At 40.2% G+C, this 25,989-nt stretch overlaps 1 protein-coding gene across 1 annotated transcript in view; it reads right to left on the bottom strand.

The window, feature by feature from the left end:
• Positions 1–3,856, bottom strand: part of LOC105212873 (beta-1-syntrophin) — a 47,011-nt gene extending 43,155 nt beyond the window's left edge. Inside the window, exons 1-3 of the mRNA XM_011185250.3 lie at positions 3,456–3,856; positions 3,104–3,311; positions 2,790–3,024 (exon numbers count right to left, since the gene is read on the bottom strand). Of these exons, the coding sequence (XP_011183552.2) occupies positions 2,790–3,024; positions 3,104–3,311; positions 3,456–3,712 (700 nt within the window). The 5' untranslated portion in view covers positions 3,713–3,856. The remainder of the gene's footprint in view (positions 1–2,789; positions 3,025–3,103; positions 3,312–3,455) is intronic.
• Positions 3,857–25,989: the final 22,133 nt, after the last annotated feature.

The raw sequence follows: 25,989 nt of genomic DNA, 5'->3' as shown, positions 1-25,989 counted from the left end.
AGTAAAAACATACTAGTTGTAGTCATCCCTCGCAAAGCCATTGCCACATCGTCGTTAAGCATTGTTGTTAGTCTCCTGTCTTAACTGCCGTCAGTGTACTTATGTGCTTTGTCTGTCCGACTGCCCGACCGGGCGGTTCGTTATTAGTCTGACTGCGGTTTTATGTTGATGAATTTGTAGCCATTGCCCGGTGGTTGCACATCAAGTCCATCGCCATCCATCGTCAGTATCCGCCGCAGTCAGGACCTTCAATGTTGTTGATTTACCTGGCCAGTCGTTCTGTATCTGTTTGTTTTTATGTTTTTTGTGATTATTTTTCTTTGCACATTTCACTGTCTATCGTTTTACTAGCCAGCTTCGCAAGCAGGCGGCTAGCCGGAGTGCTGAGCTCAACTTTTTGATTGTTTAGTGCTCTGTCATTGTGGTCCGCATGAATGGTGGGAATATTGGTGGTCACACGGTCATGACACATCACAGCTGTTGACTGCGACTATCTTTGCTGACTTTCTGACTTTGGAAGCGTTTCCTTTTCAATGATTATTCATTTGCAAATATGACTTCAAAGCAAAGAGGAGGCAGCAATATTAATCGAAGATATTCAGTATGAAGTTGTTTTATCAGAACCACCAAATGTCCTTATTTTAAAAAATAGCGAAATAATGAAAGGAGCTTCATCATCGGAAAGTCTTGATTAGCACTTGGAATAAGTGGATACATGGCATAAGTAGATCCATCAGAAAATCCCTGTCTCTCATTTTCAGTTAAAACACCGAACACCACTTTACTGTAGCCTTTCACAACAAAATTATTTCCCTGCTGCGGTATTTTGTAAACCGATGACAGACTTACATAACAACAAATTTCCCGGCACCCCTTTCTTTACCGACCACACTTTGGAAACATTTTCACCTCCACATTAAACGTAAATTCAATTTTGATTTCCTGATTGTCTTCCCACAACATATTCGCTCTGTCAGTAATCTGATTTTCAATTAAGCAAGTTACACACGAGCTCCCCTGCAAATCTTTGCAACTCTCGTGCACGGCTACAACTTTAACAATATCCCGAAAGCAGAAATTTATTGAAGTTGTTGAACTGTGTTCCCCAGCGCTGCTTTAATGCTTAATGAACGACAGGAAACGACCAAAGCAACCAGAGACACATACTCACACACGGCGCCACCAGCGGGGACTAAGCCACCGTGCTAAGCCACATCCTGTCACACACACACACAGAAGCCGGCTTCCGCTTCAGCCACAGGCGTGAGTTTGTGAGTATGTGTTTGCCAAGCCATGCAGCGGCTGGTGAGTAGTATGCTGTGTGTGTGAAGCGCAAATGAATTTCAACAAAGTGCGCCGCATGTGGCAGTTAGCAGTGGTTGCATGCTTTGCCTGTCATTGAAAAGTTGCCGCCATCAAATATCGCCATAATTGCGCACGAACTGCTGGCAAACAAATGACGACGAAAACCAGCGAGAGTCGTTCGAGCGGCAGCAACACACGGAGCTGTAGAGTTGCGGAGTCGTGGCAACAAGAGCAACAACAGTGACAGCACTGTATCTGTTGCAGCAACGCATCATTGACACACATGCATACTCGTATGTTTGTGTGGAAGGTGAAGGCAGATGCTGACTAAGCATTTGATTGCCAGCAGCCACGAGCCGCTAGCGCAGCAACCTCCAGACTGTTTGCGAGCGCATAACCCGTGTTGTTGCCACAAACGCAACTTTGTGACTCAAGTGTCCGCAACTGTTGCTGCCTCCACCACCACTGCTGCTGCAACCAAGTCGTGTTTAAAGCCAATCGCTACCGTGCGTGTTGAGGGTCCTCTCGAAGCCGCCGCCGTCACCGCCCCATCCAATCCCGCTACTGTTAGCTGCCGCTGAATAGCGCACGCAAGCAACGCAAAAGAGCAAAAATTTAATTAAACGACCAATTCGTCTAAATGTTGGTTGGTGTGCGTGTGTGGCACGGTGGGTGTGTGCCCCCAAAGTGTCTACATAAAGATCCACGCATACACACTTTTTTGCACACACTTCCTATTGCGCAGTTGGTTCAATTTATTGAAAATGTTACGCGACGAACGGCGAGAACGACGTGTCGCAGACTGGGGCGCAACATTGAACCTCCGGCGTTGAGAGGCCATGTGCGGGAATGTGGCAGTGCAACATGGCGTAACGGCAGTAAATGTCAACACTCAAACGCCGTTGACAACGCAGAATGAATGAATTGGACTCAAGCGTCGATTGCAATAAAATGCCGGCGAGCGGATGTGAAACGCGTACGCGAACGCGCCACGACGCAGCCATATTGACGACAACGATTGCTGCATGGCGGCGATGATGGCTCACATAGCGCCGTGAAGTACTCAAAGCACGCAATTTGCTGCCGCTTGTTCATGCTCAGCTACAAATGACTTTCACAAGGGCGATGGGCAAACACCAATCAGCCAACTGCCACAACTTGAAATGGCGCAATAAACCTGTGCCGAATGCATAAAATCAGCGATTGAAAATTCGAGTTGAAAATACGAGCACGACATGTTGAACTACATACGCTTCGAACGCCTACTAAATATAGACCACCATACACACACACTCACCTTGGAAGTGGTTTGGTCTAAACATATTTGGTGTCTTCGTATTGGTCTACTGTAGTTCAGGTTTCAAGGACTCTATTAGGTCCTTTATATTGAATTCAACTCAAAGCTTATTTATTATGGTGAATACTTGATAGGCCCCACTAGGGACTAGTTCTTTCTCAATAAATGAATTTATTTTCTCACTCACCTTCCAAATCAACGACGCGACCGGCTCGTTTCAGTGCGCGTACCGCCTCATCATGTGTTGCTTCGCGCAGCTCCTCTCCGTTCACCGACAGGATGGCATCGCCCACGTACAGGCCCTTGGCCTGATCGGCCGCCATGCCGCGGAAAATTTTCGATATCAATATGGGCATGCGATTCTCGCGACCGCCCTTAATGGAAATGCCGAGACCGTTGTTGTCCGATTTAATGATGCGCACCTGCAAAACAACAACAAAAAATAAATCGCCGTTATATGTAACAACAATGCACAGCGCTTGCACTTGGCTCTTCACTTACATGTCTCTTTTGATTGGCCACATGATCAGGTACATCGCACATATCCAGTCCATTGTCCAACGTATTATTGTTCAGCAGATGGTCGCCGCTGTTACCGCTGCCACCACCATTATCCGTACAATCCGTGTCGCCTCCGCTGCCCGTGCCGCCCATGCCCTGCATGGAGGCCGATGAGGGTATGGACCCATTATGACCGCTGTGGTTGCTGCTGCAAAGTGCACCATAACAAAAACAACAACACATAATACACAATTAAAAATGAAGTTAATTACAAAACGGCAAGCGAGTGCACACAGAGCCAAGCATATATTTATGCATATATTCACAACCACTGGCACTGGCTGATACTTACCCCAAAGTGCCGTTCAGTGTGGTCGATTGGTCCACGCTGACGGCCGCCGCATCGCAGGACTCGTCCAAACTAATGGCCAGAAAGTCGGTTTCGAGCGTCACCAGCACCCGATACCATGCGCCTCGCACGCGCGTCTCCAACGTGCCGCAACGCATGCCGGACGGCGAATGCTGCGCGGCGGTGATGGCGGCTGTTGCCGGCTGCTGTGGATTCGCACATCCAGTCAGTGGCCGGCCAATGGCCGAAGACTCCACCATGGCGTGGCGTGGCGAGTCGCGTCAGTTCAGCCGTCAATGCGTGGCTATTACTGCCACTTACTTTGCTGGTGGGCGCTATGGAAATACGCAATAATGCCGTGGATCCGCCGCTGCCGCTACTCTTATATATGTATCGATGTCTGAGTCAAATAATAAACCGTTAATATAGCATATACCGTCACGAGGAGTTAAATTTTGGCAGGTTTCTGAAATAACAAATAGGGTCGGAAAGTGAGAATTGAGTTGAAACCGTGCAGTATAGAAATAACATGGTTTAAGAAGTGATTGCCACATTATGTTGGAACTCACAAAAGCATTCAGAGTTAATATTAAAAGCCAAACAACTTTGTCCTTAATGCCTCCATTTAAGCCTCATAAAAAAGGAAAACTGGGGAAAAACAAATAATTAAATCCACACCACTGAAATGCCAACAGAAGGATTTCGATTTCGACTGCAATTGGCAAAACCTGGTGGAGGTATTCGACAGAGCAAACAACCAAACCGTAGAACCACAACACCACACATACTCTCCTCCCACACAAGCAACTTATAAATAACAGAAAATCTCGAACTTTTTGGCAGATAAACAACGGCCAGTGGCAGCACATGAAAAACCCGCTTTGGTGGGTGGGAATAAAAATGCAATAAAGCAAAACTAGGAAGCAAAACGGTGAAATTAAAAGCACAATCGCCACTCGCCAGACGTCAATAAAATGCGACAACACAGCAGGAACGTATAAATGTATGTACATTTATTCGTGTGCAAAAGCACAATCGCCACTCGCCAGACGTCAATAAAATGCGACAACACAGCAGGAACGTATAAATGTATGTACATTTATTCGTGTGGGTTTGAAGAACCAGTCGCCAACTGGTGCTTATGGATATGAAGGGATGTATTTCTATGATGGACAGAGGAACGTCAGTGCCATAATTTATTTCATACAATAACTCCTAACGCTTTTGAGAGCCCATGACATTTGTCAACACTGACTAAGCTTAAGCTAGTATTTTAGTGGGCAGTGCATAAACACTGACTTTGAAAAATAAAAAAATTTTCTCCTTTGAGAACACTTATCACTAGGTGATCCCGAGTTGTAGCCATTGGCAGATCCCTTTCTTAAAATTGGTAAATAAACACACATTCCCCTCAGTTGCCTACCGATCCCAAAGTATCACCTGTTGGCTAGAGTTAATCTGCGGCTTTGATTGTGGATGGTATTTATGCAGATTCCGAGAAATACAATGTCAAAGGCAATTGAGAAGCAGATGGATCTCTCGACGAACAAAAAATAGACTACAAAAGTCTCCCACCAATATCGTCCTATTATGCGGTGCTAAAATATGGACGATGACAAACCGAGATGAGAAGGTACTTGGAGAATTCGGGAGAATTGTTCTCCGCAAGAACTTTGGAACCGACCGAATAAGATGGAACCATGAACTGTATGAGCTCTTCGCCAACATAGATATAGTTAAGCGGATAAAAATCCAACGAATGAGCTGATTGGACCAAGCTGTACGTGCAAAAAACGATGCTTTAGGGAAAAGCTCCATCGATTCAAGATCCATGGATGGACAGAGGAAGCAAGGACGATCACGCATCCATTGAGAGGGCTTGTCTGCACATTGGATATACTACTGGCGTGACTTCGTAAAGGATGGAGGAAACTGGTGAAATTGAATGTTCTCGTCCAAAACCGGTCCACGGTTGAATATATATATGTAAAACATGTGTATGTTGAACAAGATTTCTCCAGCAGTACCAAACACAATTCTTTTTTTTCCAAATTCAATTTACATTATTCGCACACAATTTATTTTTCATCCAACTCGAGCGCTTGATATGATATATACGTACATATATGTATATATGTGGTTTTGCTTGGTACATTGTTGTCTTTTGAAATAAGTTAACACAAATTGCCGGCTGACATATGAATTCCCAGAACTCTAATTGTGTCAAATTAATTTTGCTTTCCTCAAATATCAAAGAAAATAATATGGAATGCAAACCATTCCAAATATGACCGCAAACATAACTTGGGCGCAACGCACTCACATATCCACGCATACATATAAGCATCGCAGCACACAGCCACAGACATTTGGTCGCCTCACATTGAATGTTTGTCTACAAATCAAGTCAAACTCCATTTCACTTTAAATTCCCCCTTGGCGACGAAGGCAAATGGTTCGTGTCGTGAGCGACTTGGGAAATCCTCACATGAAAGCTAGTGTATGCCGTTATACATGAATTTGTGCGTAAACACCAGCACACATACCTACACATATATACATATATGCGATTTATAATTTAACGATTTTGTGTGTGGCTGAGGAAATTTGATGAAATGTCAGCTTCGCTGCGGCGTTAGGTGGCTTGCAACATTACTATGTTTCTGCCACACGGTTGTTTGTATTAGGGACTGTGACTTTTGAATTCCCACAATTTATACGGACACCAAAGACTATATTTGACTTCATTTGATTTCACTGCTCATTGATAGGCAGCAACTTCGATTTCGAGCCTCGAGTGCGCGCAACGCGCGAGTAATAAAACTTGCCACACATTATTGCTGTCACTGTCGGCGCTACTGCAGTCGCTTTCATGGCCGCCGTAAATATTGTTGATTGCTCTCACGCCGTCAACGCTGCCAATTTGTGCGCTTTTATTGCGTGAAACTGAAGTGGCACGCGCAGGCGTTCATGTCTCGAATTTCCGGGGCAAAAGCGTACACGCAGCAAAAAAGTGACGTCAAGAGCATGACAAGCCCGCGTTGGAAGCGCGAAACGTTGAAAACATCGACAACGCTTCGAGGCACTCAAAAGTGTTGCGAAGCCACTCAGAAATTCCAGTGAAACCGTAAATGAAGTTGCGTTAAGCGGCGCGCGGCACGGGGAATCAGCGAGCAAGAATACGAGCAAAAACACCGTTAAACCTAAGGGCAGCGTGTATGCTGCGCGTGGCACAACATTGAATCGCGCCAATAAAAATCAGTTTCACTACACTTACGTGCAACGAGTAAACGGCAAAATGGCGGCAAGCACACACACACACACACACGAGCATGACAAATGTAAAACTGCACACTTTCAGTTGTTGTTTAATCGAAATGTTCTTGTGCATGAAATTAACAGTGAAACTTCGATAAAGCCGACACATTAATGCACACATATATAGTTGCTTTCTGCAACAATTGAACCTACCATTATTCTGGGGCAGAAACATATTTCCATTTTCAACACTTTCTCGCTTCATTCTTCATAAACAGCGAAAAACCATTTGTCAAGAGAAAGGCGAAAAGTCACGCCTAAGCGCGTGTTTACGACATTGCGAAAATTCAATTTCATAATTCAAGCCATAAACGATTGCCAACAATAAGAGGGAGGAGGGGACGGATACACTCATATGTTTTGTGTAATGGAGCACACTTCCAACTCTCGAGCAAGCAGTGAGCGACTCTCAAACTTCTCTGTGCTTTAGATCCATTTGAATTTACTCTATAAGAGATCTAGAGCCCAACAATAAACTGCACTCTTTAAGGCACTCGATTTTCAAATTTCCCTAATGTTACCCATCAACACATTCTGTGAAACCGAACTGATCTGCCAAGAGGTCGCGTGCAACTAAGAGAGCTCTCGGATAGGCTTCACCTCGTTCTATATCACCACTACAGCTTTTTCTAAACCTTAAACTTAAATATTGGCTTCGCAACCTTGCTGAACACATCCGGTGGCGGTATAATCAGTTACCAATTTGATAACGGACATTTTGGTTATTTTTCATTCCCGATTGCTTGGAAGCACTAGCGTTAAAAACGGAACTACATTTACTCTAACCAATTCGAAGTGTTCGATAAGCAGCCAATAAATGACGGTTCATTAGCGCACCAACATCATTAGTGGCAACAATAAGTGCTCCGTCCACCTTGCCACATTGACCAGCACTCTCGAAGGCGTCGTAAAGGAAGAGGGCGCAGACCATTTATCAACAACTAAAGATTGCCCCGAAAGACGCATAGCAGTGCTAACGGAACAACTTCATAAAGAAACTGCCAGGGAAATAGCAAAAGTCACGCTTAAAATAAAAAAGACACAACATCAAAAACAAACAAACACACCTACAAACACAATGAAAAAAATTCCACTCGGGGAAATTCTAAAAAAATCATATTCATTGCTATTGTTATTGTAAGTATATTTCTTCGTTGCTCCGCAAAACACAATGTTTGTTAGTGTTGTTGGACATAAAGCGACAGCTCAGAAAGCTTTAATCATTTTCAAGGGTCATTTTTCCTACATAAGGGACACCTACACAACAAAAGGTAAACCTGGAGGGCAATGGTGGCATACACGAATGACAAATCCGCAAATAAGGTGGGCCGATAGAGAGCGAAGCAATGGAATTGCTATTAAAGATAAGAGGCGAACACAAGTGGAGTGGAGCGTCCGAAAAGTAGACAATGCAAAAAGGCGTTGGCGCGTATAAACCGGCGCAATTATGTGGGTGCAATGGAACAACAATGCTTGCCACACGGCACCAATGGGCCGCAAGTATGTGTGTACATATGTGTGTGTGTGTGTGAGGTGAGTTAAGTCAGCTCGTGTGTGCCTGCAGGCGTAATTAAGCGCTTATTCATTTGTCAGGAGTTTTTACGCAACCATATAGACACCCACAAGCGTAACATTTACTCGAATATATGTATCTCAGGTGTCAAATGTGCTTTATATCCATCAAATAAATATAGACGAAACATACAAAAGGAATGTGCTAACATATCTTTACGACCCAGTGGGGTAATAAAATCACAGACTTTGTTGTTGTCAAAAGCATTTAGACCCGTTATTTATGAAATATTAAATGTCATCAATAAATAGTACAGAAGTTAATGAAATTGTGCGCTGCCGGCAGCCGCCCTCACCATTTCCCACGCACATCCAACTCAACTAAGTCGCTTTTTTATTGCTGTTTCGATTTCGCTGTCATTCAGCGCAAAAATCTTATGATTTCCGTTGTGCCTTTTTGACTTTGCAAACTTTTGCTCGGCAGCGTCGCTTTTTTGAGGCAGCGAATTACAAAAGGGGCGCTTGTTACAGTGAACTTTTGCGAGAAGAAATCAAAAAGCAATGCTGCACTGCGTAGGGGAAGGGGTGAAAGGTGTTGTCGCAGCGGACAGAAATAAAGAGCATAATAAAACTTTTTATTGCTTTTTGTTAAGAGTTTCGTCGAATATACATATATATGTATATATACATTTTATTGTTTGTAGATGACAAAGCCACGAAGCCAGAGTTGCAGGAAGTTGAGTGTGTTTTCCCTTTTTTATATTTTTGAAAAATCACACACAGATTTATGATGTAATAATGCGATTATCTTTTTACCACGGAAATTTGTCTCCGCCAACGCGCTTGTATTCCCACTCTAATTTATACTTTTGATGAGTTTGAGATGCTAAATTGTACACATTTTAACAAGAAGGATGTATATGTGCTCTGAACTGAGAAACATACTGCGGGCTTTTTTGGAAGCTTTCGAAGTGAATGAGATATACATACATATGTAGATGAAAAATAATTATTATCTAATTTTAGTACAAAAGGTTATGTGGTGGCTTGTTATAGAAAGTATAATACATTGTTTGAAAGGAAGTTGAAGAGCAAAGCTAGTCTCATTGAATGGAAGCTAATTTTTTCTAGACTATATTATACATAAGCATAGTAGCAAAAAAGTCTTTAAATATTAGTAGGAACATGTTTATGGAAGATTCGATAATACAGTGGAACTTCCATAACTCGAACTTCTATAACTCGAAGATCTCCATAACTCGAACTGTTGAGGTAGCAATAGAAAGCAACTTTCATACAAATTTCATTCCATAAATCGAACTTTTTGATCAGAATTTTAAAAGAGTTCCTCTGTATCCTACGGAAGCGAAAAAAAAATATAATATTGCAGTTATAGATTGCATAAATCATCTAACAGAGGCATGGGATATAGACGTCAAGAGCCAAACAATAGCAAAGTAAATAAATAAATCTGTCTTTAAATCTTTATTTTACAGCCTTTTTAAAAATTTATATGTTTTAATGAAAATGTTATAACTCGAAGTCTCTCTAACTCGAAGTCTTTTTGTGGATTATGGTGATTCGAGTTAGAGAAGTTCTAATATATATATTAAAAAAATAAATTTCTATGATAAAGAGTTTCGACTTAGCTCTTAATAAAATATTAAAGCACAATAAGTTTTATTGAATTTAAGTTATGCTTAGACTTTCAAGACATTATTCGCAACAATTGCCGTAAACTATCTTCAAGATTTTGTGTTAAGTAATCTATCCATCGGCCATACATATTTATTTCATGTTAAACTTTCGAAATATATATTCACACCTACAATAATAAGTTAATTCAAAATCCCATAAAATTACATTAAATTTCTCGATTCGTATGTATATATACGATATATACGCGCGTATGTTTTGTATGTGTTGGAAGAGCAAAACGCTTGTAAACGCAAAGTAGCGGTTGTGCGGTTGTGCACTTCAGTTCGCAAGTATTAGGAAACAAAAGAGAGGAGAGTAGAGTCGAGTTCTTGTCCAGCCATGTTTACAAACTTAAAAAGTGCAACAGCGTGGAAAGCCCGAGAAGAAAAGCAACGAATGAATGCGTTGTGAAGTGGAAGAAAAGTCTGGCAAACAAAATTAAATGGTAACTGCACAACAATTCTCAGCAGTTTGCAAAAACTAACAACAAAAATAGCAAAATGCAACAACAGTCTGCAGTACAAATACAGGAAATTGAAATAGTGCATTTGCAAGAAATAAGCAGAGACCAAAGTTTATAAACAACATTGGATTAATGACTTTCATTGTGAAAAAGTCTTCGCAACATTACAAATTGCAAATTTAGCACCATTGATAACATTGCACTATATAGTTTTCAAGACGGAGGAAGGTACCATGCGCCTTCTTGTATCTTGGTTTAGAACTCTACAAACCCAAGCTTCTGTTAATGGCAATCAACCAAGCTTTAAAGATTCAACATTAAATTAACAGCACTATTCATATTAATTCAGGTTTTTAAAAAGAAATATCAATTTTTTAAATGTTTCCCCTCAAAAAACAAGTCAATTTCCCCCATTTTGGTTTGCCACAAATACACAACAACATATCTTATACGAAATGATCAAATCAAAGCGAGACTAATTCACTCATGCCACCACATTCACCGTTATAAATTTATATAGACTTGCAGAGCTCACCCCTGCAGCTACGAAAGCCGTTACACAGTCTCATTTGAATTAAGGTGAGTCGAAAGCCGACGAGGGAGTAGCTGAAAGCCAAAGCGCCGCACTATTGGCAGAAAACTACAAATTTACATGTCGCGTATACACTAATGTAACGGTATTTGATATGTATGTATGCACGAGACAGTTTGAGAAAAAACTGTATGTCTAGTTAAATGCTTTTAGGCGCTCAAGCGAACGCACACAAAGCAAACTGACTGACAGCACGATTTGAAACAAAGAAACAAAAGCTAAAATATATGTTAGCATGTGTATTGTGCCTCAATATAATGGTAGAAACGCAGACAACCGTGGCAGACACTAGTCAGAATACCAGCGCACACACTCATATCTATACTTTAGCGATGTCTTCGCGGCCACTGCTCTTTCGCCGGCGGCTGTTTGTCTTTTGCCAGCGATGCTTGCCCCGGCAACTTGCAGTGACAACAATTTGCGACTTTGTATGTTGTTGGTAATTGTCAATGCCACAGACTCACACGCACAAGTTCGATTAACTGCAATATTACTCTTAAAATAAAATAAAAAAATTATCTTATTTTAACCTTATTAAACTCTTTTTATTATGAGTACTATGAATATCTGCTAATCATTTCGAACCGAAATTTTACTTCAATAATTCCATCTTCCAAAAAAATATATAAGAAGAGTTCAGAAAAATGTTTTACTTATTCAAAATTATCACCTCCATATTGTTCTTTTATATTTTTATCGATTTTTGGTTTCACTCCACACTCCTGTCTATGGCTTTCGGCTGATTCAGTCTGTAATGGTGTGATTCTGAACACCTTCAAATCATGAGATATTCATAAAGCAGCTTTCAAACGTGTATTCTTCTTGCATACAGATCATGTACATACAAAAACAACATAACAAATGCTTAATTAAAAATGAGAACAAACACACAGATGAAGATCTGTTCACTTGATGTGTCTGGCAGTGTGTTCATGCCCATACCGGGGCGTTGAAAAACATGCAGTAGACAACAGTAATAATAATTATGACACAAAAACACGACGCATGAAATACTGAAAGTCTTGTGCAATTACGAATGTCATGTTCCACTCAGCTGCTGTTCAAGTGCGGCAAAGGGCACACACACTCACACGTTCGCATGACAGAATGACTAGAAAAGCAACGAAACAAAAATTAAGAAGACTTCAATTCTACAGCAAGGATGCCACAATCAAGCGTTGCATTTGCGGAATGCCTGATTATGACAATAAATGCCGCAAATGAAGGAAAACACTTGCATACTTATAACAAGCACAACAACAACAACAACACACAAACGTAAACATAAACATATTCACAAACACCATACGAGTACGTGTGACAACGCATGTGGCACTGCGCTGGAGTGCTTTGAACAGACAGTCAGTCAGTTAGTTGGTTGGTAAGTCGGTCTGTGTGGCTGACAGGTTGCAAGCGAAAATATTGCAATATGCAAATGAATGCGAGCGAAATGCTCATGTGAGACGCTTGCCTTTCAACCACCCACCTACCGCTTGCAAACACCACCACCACCACCTTTTCACAAGAATTCGCATATTTTCTGCCGCGTCAACACTGCTCGTCTCGGAAGTAACAGAATTTTGTCAACTTGTATTTTCTAGTTGCCATTTAGTGCTTAGCAGACATTTATTACAGTTATAATACCGCTGACACATCAAATTCAGCTGCTATGTGGAAGTAACATGTGGCTAGAAGAGAGGTGGCAGGGAAATACTGTAATGTAGCCAAAGTAATATATGTGTGATGTTGGAATATTGTCTATTTACAGGGACGGATTGTTATTGTTATTTTTATTACAACACTTGGAGCCTTAATTTCGTTTTCAGGAACCCAAGCAATTTAATTCCCAGAAATAAAGAAATATAACGAACGAATATATAATATGAATGTGGTAGGAGGGCAAGCAACCGATTTTTAGAGAAACAGAAAATAATGCCAAATTCTGTCTAGGATTATGGGGGTCATCTAATATATTTTGTTGGATAATAATCGGGTACTCTGCCGAATACCACAAAAGAACCCGGTTAGATATTTATCAACAGACTAGTTAAGAGGCAGGCGTTTTTGCCATGTGAAGAAGTTCTAAATTCCCTTCATTCCACATCGTCTGGCAACTCAAGAAAATTCCAAAAACTCACTTATCATTTGCGCAGAATTCGTCAGCAGTAATGTGGACTTCACTTGTTAGCTCTACCATTTATTGTTGTTGTTATTTTTTCCGGAGTTATCGTAGTTATTGCAGCTGCCACTTTATATTCAACACTCATGCGTTTGTGCAACTTTTATAATTATTGCAATGCTGCACTGGCAACATAGAAGAAGCATATGTAGACTGCCGTTAGCTTGAGAGTCTGAGTGCGTAAATTGCAAATTGCGACTGCAAACAGAAAGCGGCATTAAAAATAAGGAAGAAAAATACAAAATAAAATATAAAATAAACACAAGAAAAGTCTAGGAACTAAAGCAACAACAACTGAGGCACAGTAGCACCAGCGGGAGCAGGGGAGCAGCAGCCATAGCCGGAGTGTGGCAGGTTACTCGTATGTTTGCGTGGGTGTAGAAATGCTTGAGACATGCACGTAATTGCAGGCAAACACACGCATACTCATGTGTGTGATTTCTCACACCCTCAGTGTTACACACACACGCACACATGCGTTTAGTTCGCTTCCTGCACTGCACTAACAAGTTGCACAAATTGCTGAAGAGGCAGCAAGAATAATAATAAAAAACCTCATCTACGCTTCTTCGAACAGATATCCTTATACATACATATACATATGTATGTCTGAGCTCTAACCCATTTACCGTTTTACGAGCAGAGTCACACACACACATACATGTCGTAGCCAGAGTGTGTTGGTTTCCATTAGACTTGTATTTTTCTTTAACTCTGAGCGCGTTGATTACTGAAAGCTTTTTGTATACGCCGTTGGCAAGCATATTTGTGTGTGTGATTTGCGGTTCATTCATATATTTGCGGTAAATTTTTACTCACTTTTAAGATAATTTTACTCGTAGTATAATTTACAGTTACAACCAACTACCGTTAAGTAACAAAGCATAAAGTGGAAGAAACCCTTGTACAAGATTCTTCGAAATATATTAAAACTGAGGTTACATATAGACCATTTATATAACCAACCGAATTTCAACTCTGTAGCTGTATTAGAAGTGAGTCCTGTTATATGAACCATTTGTCAAAATTTGTATATTTATCTCACCTGTCGTTATCAAAAGGGGTTATGATATGATGATATGGAAGAAAAAGGAATTAAGAAAGTGCTTGTTGGACAACAATAAACCATACATCGTCATGAAAAAATCTCTAGTCATATAACGCTGCTTCAATGTCTAGTTCGAAATGCCACTGATCTGGACCAAAGGTTTCACAGAATTTGTTCCAACAACCGAATTACGCAACTATTTCACTCTCAAGTATAGCGGTATAATATAGTATCAAAGTCATACTTCATAGTTCATTTCAAAATTTGTTCTAGTTCTTTCTTCATATTCAAGCTTCAATGGGCTTTCTGCTTGCGGATCTCCGGCAGTGCCTAAAAGAGCGCCAGAGGACTCGCTATATCGATGAACAAAATGAAAAACGAGCATCATTATAAGCAAATAACGGTAACGGTTATTCACATACATAACGGTAGGTAGATCCGCCATGAAATGTTCACATGGCATTCAACCGTTATAAATTCATAAAAGCACTAACAAAATAAAATGTAAACAACAGTACACACATAAACCAACAGCAACAACCAAATCAACCACAGACACAGAGATATACATACATACATATATTTATATGGATACTACGGGGTTTGTGAAGGTGTGTGTATATGTGTGTGGGCAGGAGTATATCGTAAGTGGCATTGGCAGCCATAACAATTTTGTAAAATAAATTTGAAATAAAAGCCGGAAACAAATTATGATTTTATGACTTTTTGATGGCAGCGCATAATATGCGAAAGCATTTCCTCTTCAACCTTCAACCGCTCATGTGGTTGTAGCACCGTCGCCCTCTCCATCTAGCACCATCACCAACGCCAGTGCCCGTATAGAGCTCTCATGTGTCGTGCCGAAGACGCTTCCGCTTCCTTCCTGTCTACCTAGCATGAATGCCAGTCGGGCTGCCGCGCCGAAGCACACCGGAGTCGCACACTCTTGGCGAAGGCGCGATGGTCTAGAGCCAACGAAATAATAACAACGGCGACGAGCATGTGTTATGTACGAGTATTTGTGTGTGTGTATGCGCTCAAGTGCCGCACACGGGAGCCATTGCTGAGCTTCCGCCGCCATTCGAGCTAGCAAGCCAACGACTTCAACGAATCCATTTCATTTAGCTCGCGGACGCAACGAGTTTCGGCTTGCAGTCGGTGGCATGCCGCAGGTAAACAAGTGCCGTGCCGTGGCATGTAGCAATATTCAGCTGGAAATCGAGTGGAATACACCGGCAAAGTTGCAAGGATGGATGTAACGGCATGTGAGATGTTGCTCAAATTTGCCATATTTGTATGAGTTTTGCGGAAGGAATGGCAAATAGCCCAAATAGAGGGCTGCCACAGCAATGCAAACGCGGCAAGCAAGTACAACGAAATTACGGAATTTTTTAGATGCAACTTTGGTATTTGTGGGTCCAATGCCAATTCACGGCCTTATACTAAGCGAATACAAGATGCCAAGCATTAATAATTCTATTTACCAGTATTTGTATTGATTACTTTGACTAATCTGTTTTAATTATCCTTGCTCTGAGTTTCTTACGATACAAAAGAAGAGTCCTTTGATACCAAAAATATATACAAAATATGAGAGCTTGGTTTCCCATTTAATTTTTTTGAGGTTCTATCTAAAAAAACAGCTTTAACTGAACTGGTGTTGCAGCTTGCGCGTTGATGCTTCTTCAAACTTTTAAGCTCGGGATTTGGAAACAAGTTTTTTCGTTAATATTTTTATTTATACACAAAAAAGCGTTTGCGCTTCAGTTTCACTTGCTTTATTAGCCCAAGTTTTTATAAAATACAATAAACTGTTTTTTTTTTACTTTGTTTTTGATTTTTCTTTTTTCTGTTGCGTTGCATTCGAAGTGCGAGGATTACTGTCGGATTTGATGGCATATTGAAAATTTAAATAGCATCAACAACAACAAAAAGTGCTGCGAATATCAAACATGCTTTGCGGCATTAAAATCATGCATATTTCGCACAAGCAACAACAACGCACACACACCATAACAAATGCATAAAAACTTCATAAACATGCTGATTTCCATATTTGCATTGTTTATGGAATATAACAATTATATGTATATATAACTACGTAATCTATCCATCTCTCTTTGTATTAATCAGAATATACGATACAAGCATACATACAAACGCTGCATGGCCACAAAATTCAAATAAAATATAAAATTTATTATATTTGCACTCGACTTTAATTCTTTGGCTTTAATATTTGAATTTGGTTGGATTTTCACTTCAGTCAGCAACTGACAACATGCAAATAAATACAAATTTCTTTGATTCGAATATTGTTTGTCTGCATTTAGTGGGAATGCTTTGCAGCTCAGTGTCATTCTATACTCGATGTGTAGTGTAGAATTTCGGGATTTAAATGATGTGATTACTATAACGATACACTCACACAAATCGCATTCCACAATAATAGATTTCATTTAAATTCTTGGGATTCTCTTCTTATTCTATTAAAATTCCATGAAATTATGTGAGAAATCTGAGCATTGCACTATTTAGAGTATTTAACCATGTATACTAAATAACTATAGCACATTTTGAAAGCAATAAGCTTGATTTGAGGCAAGTTCAACTCTCTTCTTTTGTTTCGAAAGATTTTGAAGCTTTATTGTAGCTTCAACAGTTATTAAAAGCCGAATTGGGTACCCCCAAACACTCCGCAAGTACTTCTCCGTATTTCCATCGTGTTTAACACCCTCTCCGATCGTGCAAAAAGAGGCCGCACAGAATGCGGAATTTGTACGGAAAAAAGTGTATAAAAATCTAGTTTTAGCGCTAGATAGCGACTGTGTTTCGCAACAACTTCAGTGAAAAACTAGCTGCAATTGCGGAAAAATTGATGATACTGGCGAGACAAATGATTTGCATTGCAGCTAACTTCTATTTGGGCAAATTTTTTGCCAGCTCACTTGTTCGTGGCGCTGAGCTGTCGACTTTTGTCGGATTGTTGCAAATGGTTCTCTGACTGTATCGCGGCCCCCCAAACCTTGCTAGGCCCAGTCAACTGCGTGCAGCACCCTTGAGTGGCCTTCCATTCACCGTTATGTCAGTCTGTCAGTCTGTGTTTGTGTCTTGCCTAGCAGTGCTCTTTGGGCGCTGACTTTTTGACTGACATGTTTGTAGCTGTCTGCTGTTGCTGTGATTTGTGTTGCAAGTTTGCACTTATTGCATTTATTTCATTTGCTGTTAACTGCTGACATTTAAAAATTATACTAAAAATATCACTAGCAACAAACGGACAACAACACACAGTCAGCGGCACATGTATACAAAGCTGAACATGCAACATTGGATTTATCGAATTTGTTGCAGTGACAGTAAACATCAGCTGCGTCGACACAAACTGCTGCAATAATAATAAAGACACCAGCATGAGCAAAAACAACAAAAACAAAATATTACAACATTTGAGTATATGTAAATTACAACGTCTATCTCCTTGGATATCTGTGTACATGCATATATCACTTTTGAAGGATAGCTCGGAGCGAAGAACTATACTTGAATGTACTGTGTGTGTGTGTGTGTGTTGATATGCGTGATGTAGTTGTGTTCCTGTGCCTAGGTGGGTGTGCTTGCCAAGCAAATATTTGACTCCCGCCTCTCCTGCTGTTTGTGTGTTGGTGTTTGCGTGTGAGTAACTGCGGTTGCCCTTTCATCGGCAATGACTGCAATTTGTGTCATAATTCATTTATGTTCGCTCACCGGAGATATGCCGAGCTCCTACGATGCAGTACGTGATAAAAATGCTTGCGGGTGTGCGTGTGTGTTGTTGACACTTTTGGTCAAACAAGTCAAACAATGCAGTGTCAACCAATGAGAGCTTAAGCTTGACTGCACAACAATATTTGAATTCACAAACATAATGCTTATGTCAGTATATATTCATAACAGGATATATGTCTTGCTAAATACATACAAACAATTAATACTTTCATATTTCATTAAGGTTGCCTTTAGAGTTTTAGAATTTTTATTTCCATTAAAATATATAAAATCGAATGAAAGTACCAATATTCAGACTTTATTAATTATTGTATGAAATTTAGTGTTCGATTTAGTTTCCTACTCACAAGTTTCATAAACACAAACCATAATCGTAGCACAATTCACACACAAAAATTGAACTGACAAATCACTTGTTTCACTAAAACGTAAAAATAGATTAGGTCTTGGTCGCAGCGTTGTAAAACTGATATTTGATAAACTTTAATCCAAGCTAATAAATCCGTAACTAAAAGATCAAAAATCGATCGTTTTCACCTACAAGCGCCTTATATACTCGTATTATCCACTCTGTTTAAATATATAATACTACCCGACCGCTCCGGCATCGCACGGCTTTAAACAAACATTTCAAAAGTGATAAGTTCTTACACACGCTACCATACTTATGTATGTACTTCCCGTTTCTTGTGTGGGTTCATTTAAAAAAGTAAAATGAAGGAAATTCGAGCATGAAATTATATTTTATTTAATGAGCTAAATCTTGATTACGACCTATCTATCTCACATCATTCCCATATCTGATTCCATCGGTTATCCCATATCTTGTTTCAGTTGGCTCATTCCATTTCCGGATGCCCCACTTCCAGTTTCAGTAACCAATATTCAGCCACCCCATATCCGTTTCCGGATGCCCCATTTCCGGTTCCGGTAACATCATATCCGGTTACCCCATGAGGTCAATGACCCCAACCTGATAACGTGATGACATTTCGAGATCACGTGATATTTCTGTTTACAGGTCAATGACCCCGCCCAGATCACGTGATGTCATTTAAAGGTCACGTGATATTTTTATTTACATTTTTGAGTGAGGTCAATGACCCCACCCTGATCACGTGATGACATCTCAAGATCACGTGATATTTTGGTTTACAGGTCACTGACACCGCCCAGATCAAGTGATATCATTACAAAATCACGTGATATTTTTGTTTTCAGGTAATTGACCCAGCCCAGATCACGTGATGTCAATTCAAGGTCACGTGATATTTTTGTTTACATTTTTGAGTGAGGTCAATGACCCTACCCTTATCACGTGATGTCATTTCAAGATCACGTGATATTTTTGTTTACATTTTTGAGTGTGGTCTTTGGTGTCCCATGTCTTTCTCTCGGATTGTGAAGTGCGCTTGTATATTTCTAATATTGTGACGATTTTCAGTTTCAGATTAAGATTCTCCATCACGGAGTCTTTTTGATACCCTCACCTGGGAATTATTTCCAGAAAGTTTAGATTATAGCAATAAATATAGCCTATGTTACTAGAGGTGTAGGTAGCTTTCGAATGGTGAAAGAATTTTTGAAATCGGCACAGTAGTTTCTGAACTTATTCATTACAAACATACATACAAATCTGTCCTCTTTATAATAGTAGTATAGATTTCATTGTTGTCGACCTTCCACACACTTCGACATGTTTCAGTTAATGCCACCAAAGCACTGTCTTGACACTTGACAAGGGATAACTCGACACATCAAAGACTCGCTTCTTTCACAAACGAGTGCTAACTATTTTGGCATATCTGGATAGCTATTTTATCCACTTTTCGGCACCTACAGCCAACACCTCAGCACACTGTCGTGTTGTCTTGTCAACGGGAATCTGAAATTGTCGCCATTTGCTACCAACCCCACACTACCACGCCCAAGAATATTAGAATCGAGTATATTCATATGCCTTGTACTAATACTTGGCACTTGTCAGTATTATCGCACATATTTTGCGTACGTAAACACGCTGCCGGAGCTGGATGTTTGCGCAAACGAAATATCGATATTTTAGCCAGTGTGTGCTTGACTGACATGTCTGTCTTGTGTTGAGCTTTTTGGTCTATTTTGCTTTCGTATTCGGCAAATTGACCATTCCCAGCCAGTTGAACACATTGCCACAATCATCCATATTCTTGTCTTCCACTCTCTCATGCCATCGTTGACTTCTCAACATTGTGTATTATCGGTTTATTGTTTGTCATTTCATATAATTCCATTTCCATGTCACAATATAATACAATGACAGCTGTAATAACAAAAACAAATAAACGAAATATACTGGTATGTTGCAGCACTGCAAGTGAGCTGAACCCCACACGGCGTATACGTGACGAACTGTAGCACATGTCATACAACTGTGTGTCTGTACGTCTGTCCGTCTGTGCATGGCAATGCAAATAAAATTATTACTGATAGCACTGCTAGTTGACTTTTAAGTAGGCGCAAATACAAATCGACGGCATTTCAATGGAGCGCTGGTCACCTTGTGCCCGAAGGTCTCCACAACTCAAAGCGACTTTCAGACCTTTAAAAGAGGGCGCGCGCCCATCACATCTTACTCAATCGGTCAATACGGGTATGCGATGAAAAATGTATGAAGGTCGTTCGTTGAGTGTGGAAAGTGTCTTGCTTCAGCGTCCGTGACACTCATTCTCGTTGCTCATTCGCTCGCTTTCATTTCTTTCGGCTTTCAGACGAAATATACGTACGTGGGAGTGCTAGCCGGCCAGACAGACGTTCTAGTTGAATGGTTAAGTCGTTCAAAAGGAATTCTTATGAACTGTTAACATTTCTTCGTCTGCGAATAAAACGCAAATTGAACTTTCTACAATTTTAGTGTCTGACTTGTCTCGCTTTCGCCACAAGCGCAATCTTTTGGTAGAAGCAAAGTTGCTGACTTTTTCAAATTAATTTATTCTTTTGGCTCTTTTGTCAAATCAACTTTACTTCAAAGATTTTTATTGAAATTGCAATTCTGGTTAGAAATATCTCATATTCAGCATTTCAAAAGGATAGCTGGAATTGGTTGACACTCTTATTATGATGATTTATTTGATCGAAATCACTTAAGAGCTATTTAATATACATAATGGAACTCCTACCCATACTGTTCACCACCCCCGTCATTTCACCTTATTACTAAAACATCATGAAACGATTTCCGCCAACAAATTGACACCGGAGACGTGACTTTGTGACTGTGACGATTAACATGAGCGCGTGGGACAATCGTCGCACACCCCCAAAGCAATCGGAGTCATCACCCCGATTACTTTCTCACCTCCGACGGCAGCCCACACCGGAACGCAGGTACTTAGCCGCGAGAAAGTAATCAATCACGTCGCTGGTAATTATCGATAATCCAAAACTCATGTAAATGTCATTACAAGCAACAATAAACATCGATCAAAGAGTGTGAAAGCCCCACTTTCATCCTCCGAACGAGTTGCCAGCACACCGCTGCAAAACACCTCACAGCTTGAGGGCTTTTCGTGCTAAGCTTCTAGCACCCTGTTGACACAATGAATTAGAAAAGGGCGAGGAAGCGATATGAAAAGTGGGGCTCTGCAGCAGAAGCATGCAGTTGAGTGTGTGTTGCCTGCCTGTGCTAGAGCGTGAGTGAGAGGAAATTTCATACATTTTCAGCTGCGAAACATTTAATGCCTAATTATTGTTGCATAACTATAGGCGCTAAACGTCAAATTAAATGAAACGAAGCACGCATGCAAATGTGTATCTGCTAACTGTACAAATGTATATGAATAGCCATGAGCTTTAACGCCAAACAGACAACTGCGTACAACACGGCGTATGAGTAACGGCGCCTAAGCATGCGAACAAAAGCGTCACACATTCGATGCCGTGTTGCCTCGTGCTATGAATCAAAATAATTGTACAAAAAAAAACAGAAGCTTTTAAGTAAGTATATATTGCATATGATGAACACTCGCATAAAACTCAATAAGCTTTGAAACTTATATGCCGCCATTTAATAATATACACACTTAAAACGTAAATATATATGAATGTGCGAAAATGTGTGACAATAATTAATCAACGTTGCATTATTTGTTTGCCCGCACAGTATTTACACGAAGACAGGTGAACCATATCCCCGTCGACGTTTACTCGCAATGGATTAACTGCTGTGAGTATGTCTCAATGCTTTGAATAGTCCAGAACAAAACTCGCCTAAATTTTGTTATTTTTCTGGCTTAAAAATTTAAATTCGCTCCACATCAGCACTTCCCCTCTGCCTTGTTTTTTCTCATTTCGAATTTGCATTCAGTTCGCATTTCCATGCGCAATTTATTAAATTTTGTATGCAAAACATATTTCTCACTAAAAGTGTGTTTGTATATATGTATATTTAACACTCTTCTGGCAGCAAAATATCTTCATATTGCGCACTCATATCCTCATGATGAGTCTGACAATGCCAAGAATCATTTTAATAATATAAAAAATGCGCCAAAGAAATATTGCTGCCAGCTTACCTCAATCTTCTACATCGAATTTTTAACCGGCACAAATTTCAGCAAAGAGCAAATCTAAATATTTTGCTAGAATTCAAAATGTATTAAAAGTTGTATTTGTGGCATATTCAAGAAGATATTTAAATGTGTGTCATTAACTTTTACAATAACTAAATAGATTATTTAAGCAAGTAATCCCTTCCTAACCTCCTGTAACTTAAGTTTATTCGTTCGCTTTTCCAAACGCCCTATTTGTATGTGTATGTATGTGTGAGTTGGTTGTGTGCTGTTTTCCATGAAAGGAGCGCACTTTTAACCAAATTTAGCGAAAGCAACTAACTTCAATTACTTCGCAAATGATGTACACTACGTCGCCTCACTGTAATAGCTAACGATTTCCAGTCATACGTGCATATGAGCATTTGTAGTCGTAACTGCCTTCCAACGGCTGTAATTCCTTCGTGCCGCAGTCATTATTTCATTTCATACAATTTCATTATTTTTGTCTAATTTGTATTGCACTCTTGTCCCAAAATCTTTTTCAGTCGCATTGTCTCTAAAGCTTTTTTTCACACACATCGTTATGCCCAGATGTGTGTGGAGCTGAGTATTTGTTCTGAAATTTCTATTTCCAGTTTGCGCTACAGCCTCACCGCATTGCAGTGGTCTGCCATATGCATGTGTATATTTACTGTGAATATATACATTTTATGCATTTAAAGTCTTAAAGGCTTCACGTCCGGCCACAATATTTTACAACTGCATAAAGAATAGCTTACTGCGCTGCTAACATTCCATGCGGCATTTAGGCATTCTACACTCACAGAGTTTTTTAGTGTTCTGCAAATGTCCGAATGCATAACGCAGAAGAATTGTACACCAGATTATTTTAGAGCTGGATAATTTAACCTGAATGCGAACTGCGAGATATAAACAACCGAGTCTTTGAAAGGAATTGCCGCATTTTCGTCAAAATAGACCGCTTAAACAGATATAAGTTCGACTTAGTCCTTTTTTATTGAACATGGCAGCCTATCCCTCTCATTATTAGCATTTACCAAAAACCACATAGCCAAATTAAACCGATTTCTCCTGGTTCGTGTATCTTCATATATTAGTCTTCATCGAGCAGCGCTCTCAGCGACCTACAGCTATGATGCCTGAAAGTATGCAACACACATCTTTTTCTCTTTAATTTCATTTATAAATTATACAAAATGTATTCTGATATGAAAAATGTTATAGTTGGAATAAACTATCAGCCCTTAAAAATCTTTACTACATTTCTTGGCATTGCTCAGCTTCACAGCAATATTTCTGCTACCTCAGAGCTTGTCTGCTTTTCAGTAGCCTCAAGCCTTTTTGCATTGTTTTCGCTCACTATGTCACATACTCTTGTGCATAGGTGTATGTAAACGAACCGAGAATGCTTAAATTGTGTCATTCATCGCCGATGTGGAACAATCAACGTTCATTGTCTGAGTAATTGATACCTAAACACCGCTCAAGGGCAAGAGCAAAATCAAAAACAACAGCAACAACCGCATGTGAGCAGCTGCAATAGTAAGTAGAATAGATATAAAGCTTACAAGCCAACCGAACATTGGTCACATGTTCGCGCAAAACCAACAACAACACGTAACAACAATAACAAGACCAGTTCCCACTCCCCAAGCATTCGCTAACCGGTTATTGCCTAGAAAATTGCACCACGTCTCGCTTTCACGTTTTCCGCACGCCCGTAAAATGCAGCACAAGCTGAAACAAAGCCAAAGCTGAAGCACGGATGGCAAGGAATTGGAGGCGTAAAAGCGAAAAATGTCAACGAACGCAATGTCGGCGCCGAGGACAATGGCAGTCAGTCAGTCGCAGCTGCAGCTGCAGCCATACCATTTCCTGCCAGCTTTCCTGCCTTTCCGACGACGCTGCCTCCACTACCAGCTAAAAAAACAATGCAAGTTGAGAAGAAAACATAAACACACGCGTTGGCCAGAGAGACAGAGAGAGAGAGAGAGGAATGATGCGTTTTTTAGCCGGCTTTCGAAATTTATATGTGCATTCTTCATGTAAATTATTAACACATAAGGATAAAGCATTAGGATTACAAGAAGGGATATGTGAAATTAGTAAGAGACAGAAACAAAAACAAAAATGAAGAAAAAGTTTAAATAATATGTAGAAATAGTAAAAATATAAAATAGGGAGGAAGAAATCAGTCTCGTAGATGCAGAAATGTTTTGGTTTCCGCCGCATGACGTAGCTTTAGTTATGATTGTGGGTGGTTGTACATATGTATGTTCATACTAAACAACAACAATTCTAGTAGCAGTTGCAGCAGGATTCACGCTAAATTACGAAGTGTAAATGCAACAACAACATCTTCATAATTTTGAATGAAAAGCTCTACAACCACGTAGTGCTCGTGTCCGAACGAATACCTGATATTTGGATGAGGGGTGGAGTTGCGAATAAGCAACGAAAGAGGGCGATTGTTTTTCAAGAATAGGTTTTTCTCTAACGTGAGTGCCAAGCACAACACTCTACAAAAGTCGCTCTCCATTTACTGTTTGGAGAGTTTCGCTCCACCATCCCTCCATCCACAGCAATCGTCTCCCACTAACGGCACAATGCAATCAACGATTAAAAACCAGCAATAGTGGTAGACTGATGGCTGGCAGACTACAAAAATGGCCTTAAGGAACAAAAAACAATACTTCAAAGCCTGTCTACGAGAAGTGGCGTTGAGAGGAGAGGGAAAAGATTCATTGAAGCGGTACTATTTACCATCGACTAATGGCGCAAAGGTGAAAAACGTAGTTAATAATAAAAGCAAGAAAGCAAAATGATTTTATTTTTATTTTCGTAATATACTTACATTTCTTTCACTGCAAGTGTTCTTTGTTTACATCCCAATCACACGTTGTTACTTATGTGTCTTCAGGCAAGCAAAGAATGCATTAAACATTTTCAATTGCAAAACTTTACACTAGGTTAACACAAAGCATTCCGCTTCTTGCATTTAATTTTTCACAATATTTTTGGTTTTTTTCCTTCGCTTCCTATTATTATTATTATTCTGTCATAAATAATCACAGCAAGCGTGCCGTGCACAGCGCATGCGCATTTTTTCGCTACTCCGCCACTTTTAGCACGCTTCCTTCAACACGGCAAGGAAGCGCCGGCACACAAACGCGTGCTTTTAAGTGTCTTCGGTATGTGCGAGTGTATGCGAGCTGCTTTCACGCATGTGAGAATTATTTCGCTGTGTTGGTATGCCAATTTACATACTTATACGCATGTACGAGTACATATAGTCGGTGGCGCGTCGCACACCAATAAATTATATACAAATAACAACTACACTCAGCACTCTTTGATTTTACACAGCTCGTGTTTTTCCGGAAGTCTCGCGACGCCGTTTTGTTGCTTCATT

Source organism: Zeugodacus cucurbitae, chromosome 4, assembly GCF_028554725.1.
Source record: "Zeugodacus cucurbitae isolate PBARC_wt_2022May chromosome 4, idZeuCucr1.2, whole genome shotgun sequence".
Lineage (NCBI taxonomy): Eukaryota > Metazoa > Arthropoda > Insecta > Diptera > Tephritidae > Zeugodacus > Zeugodacus cucurbitae.
This window is presented reverse-complemented; position numbering and strand designations above follow the sequence as displayed.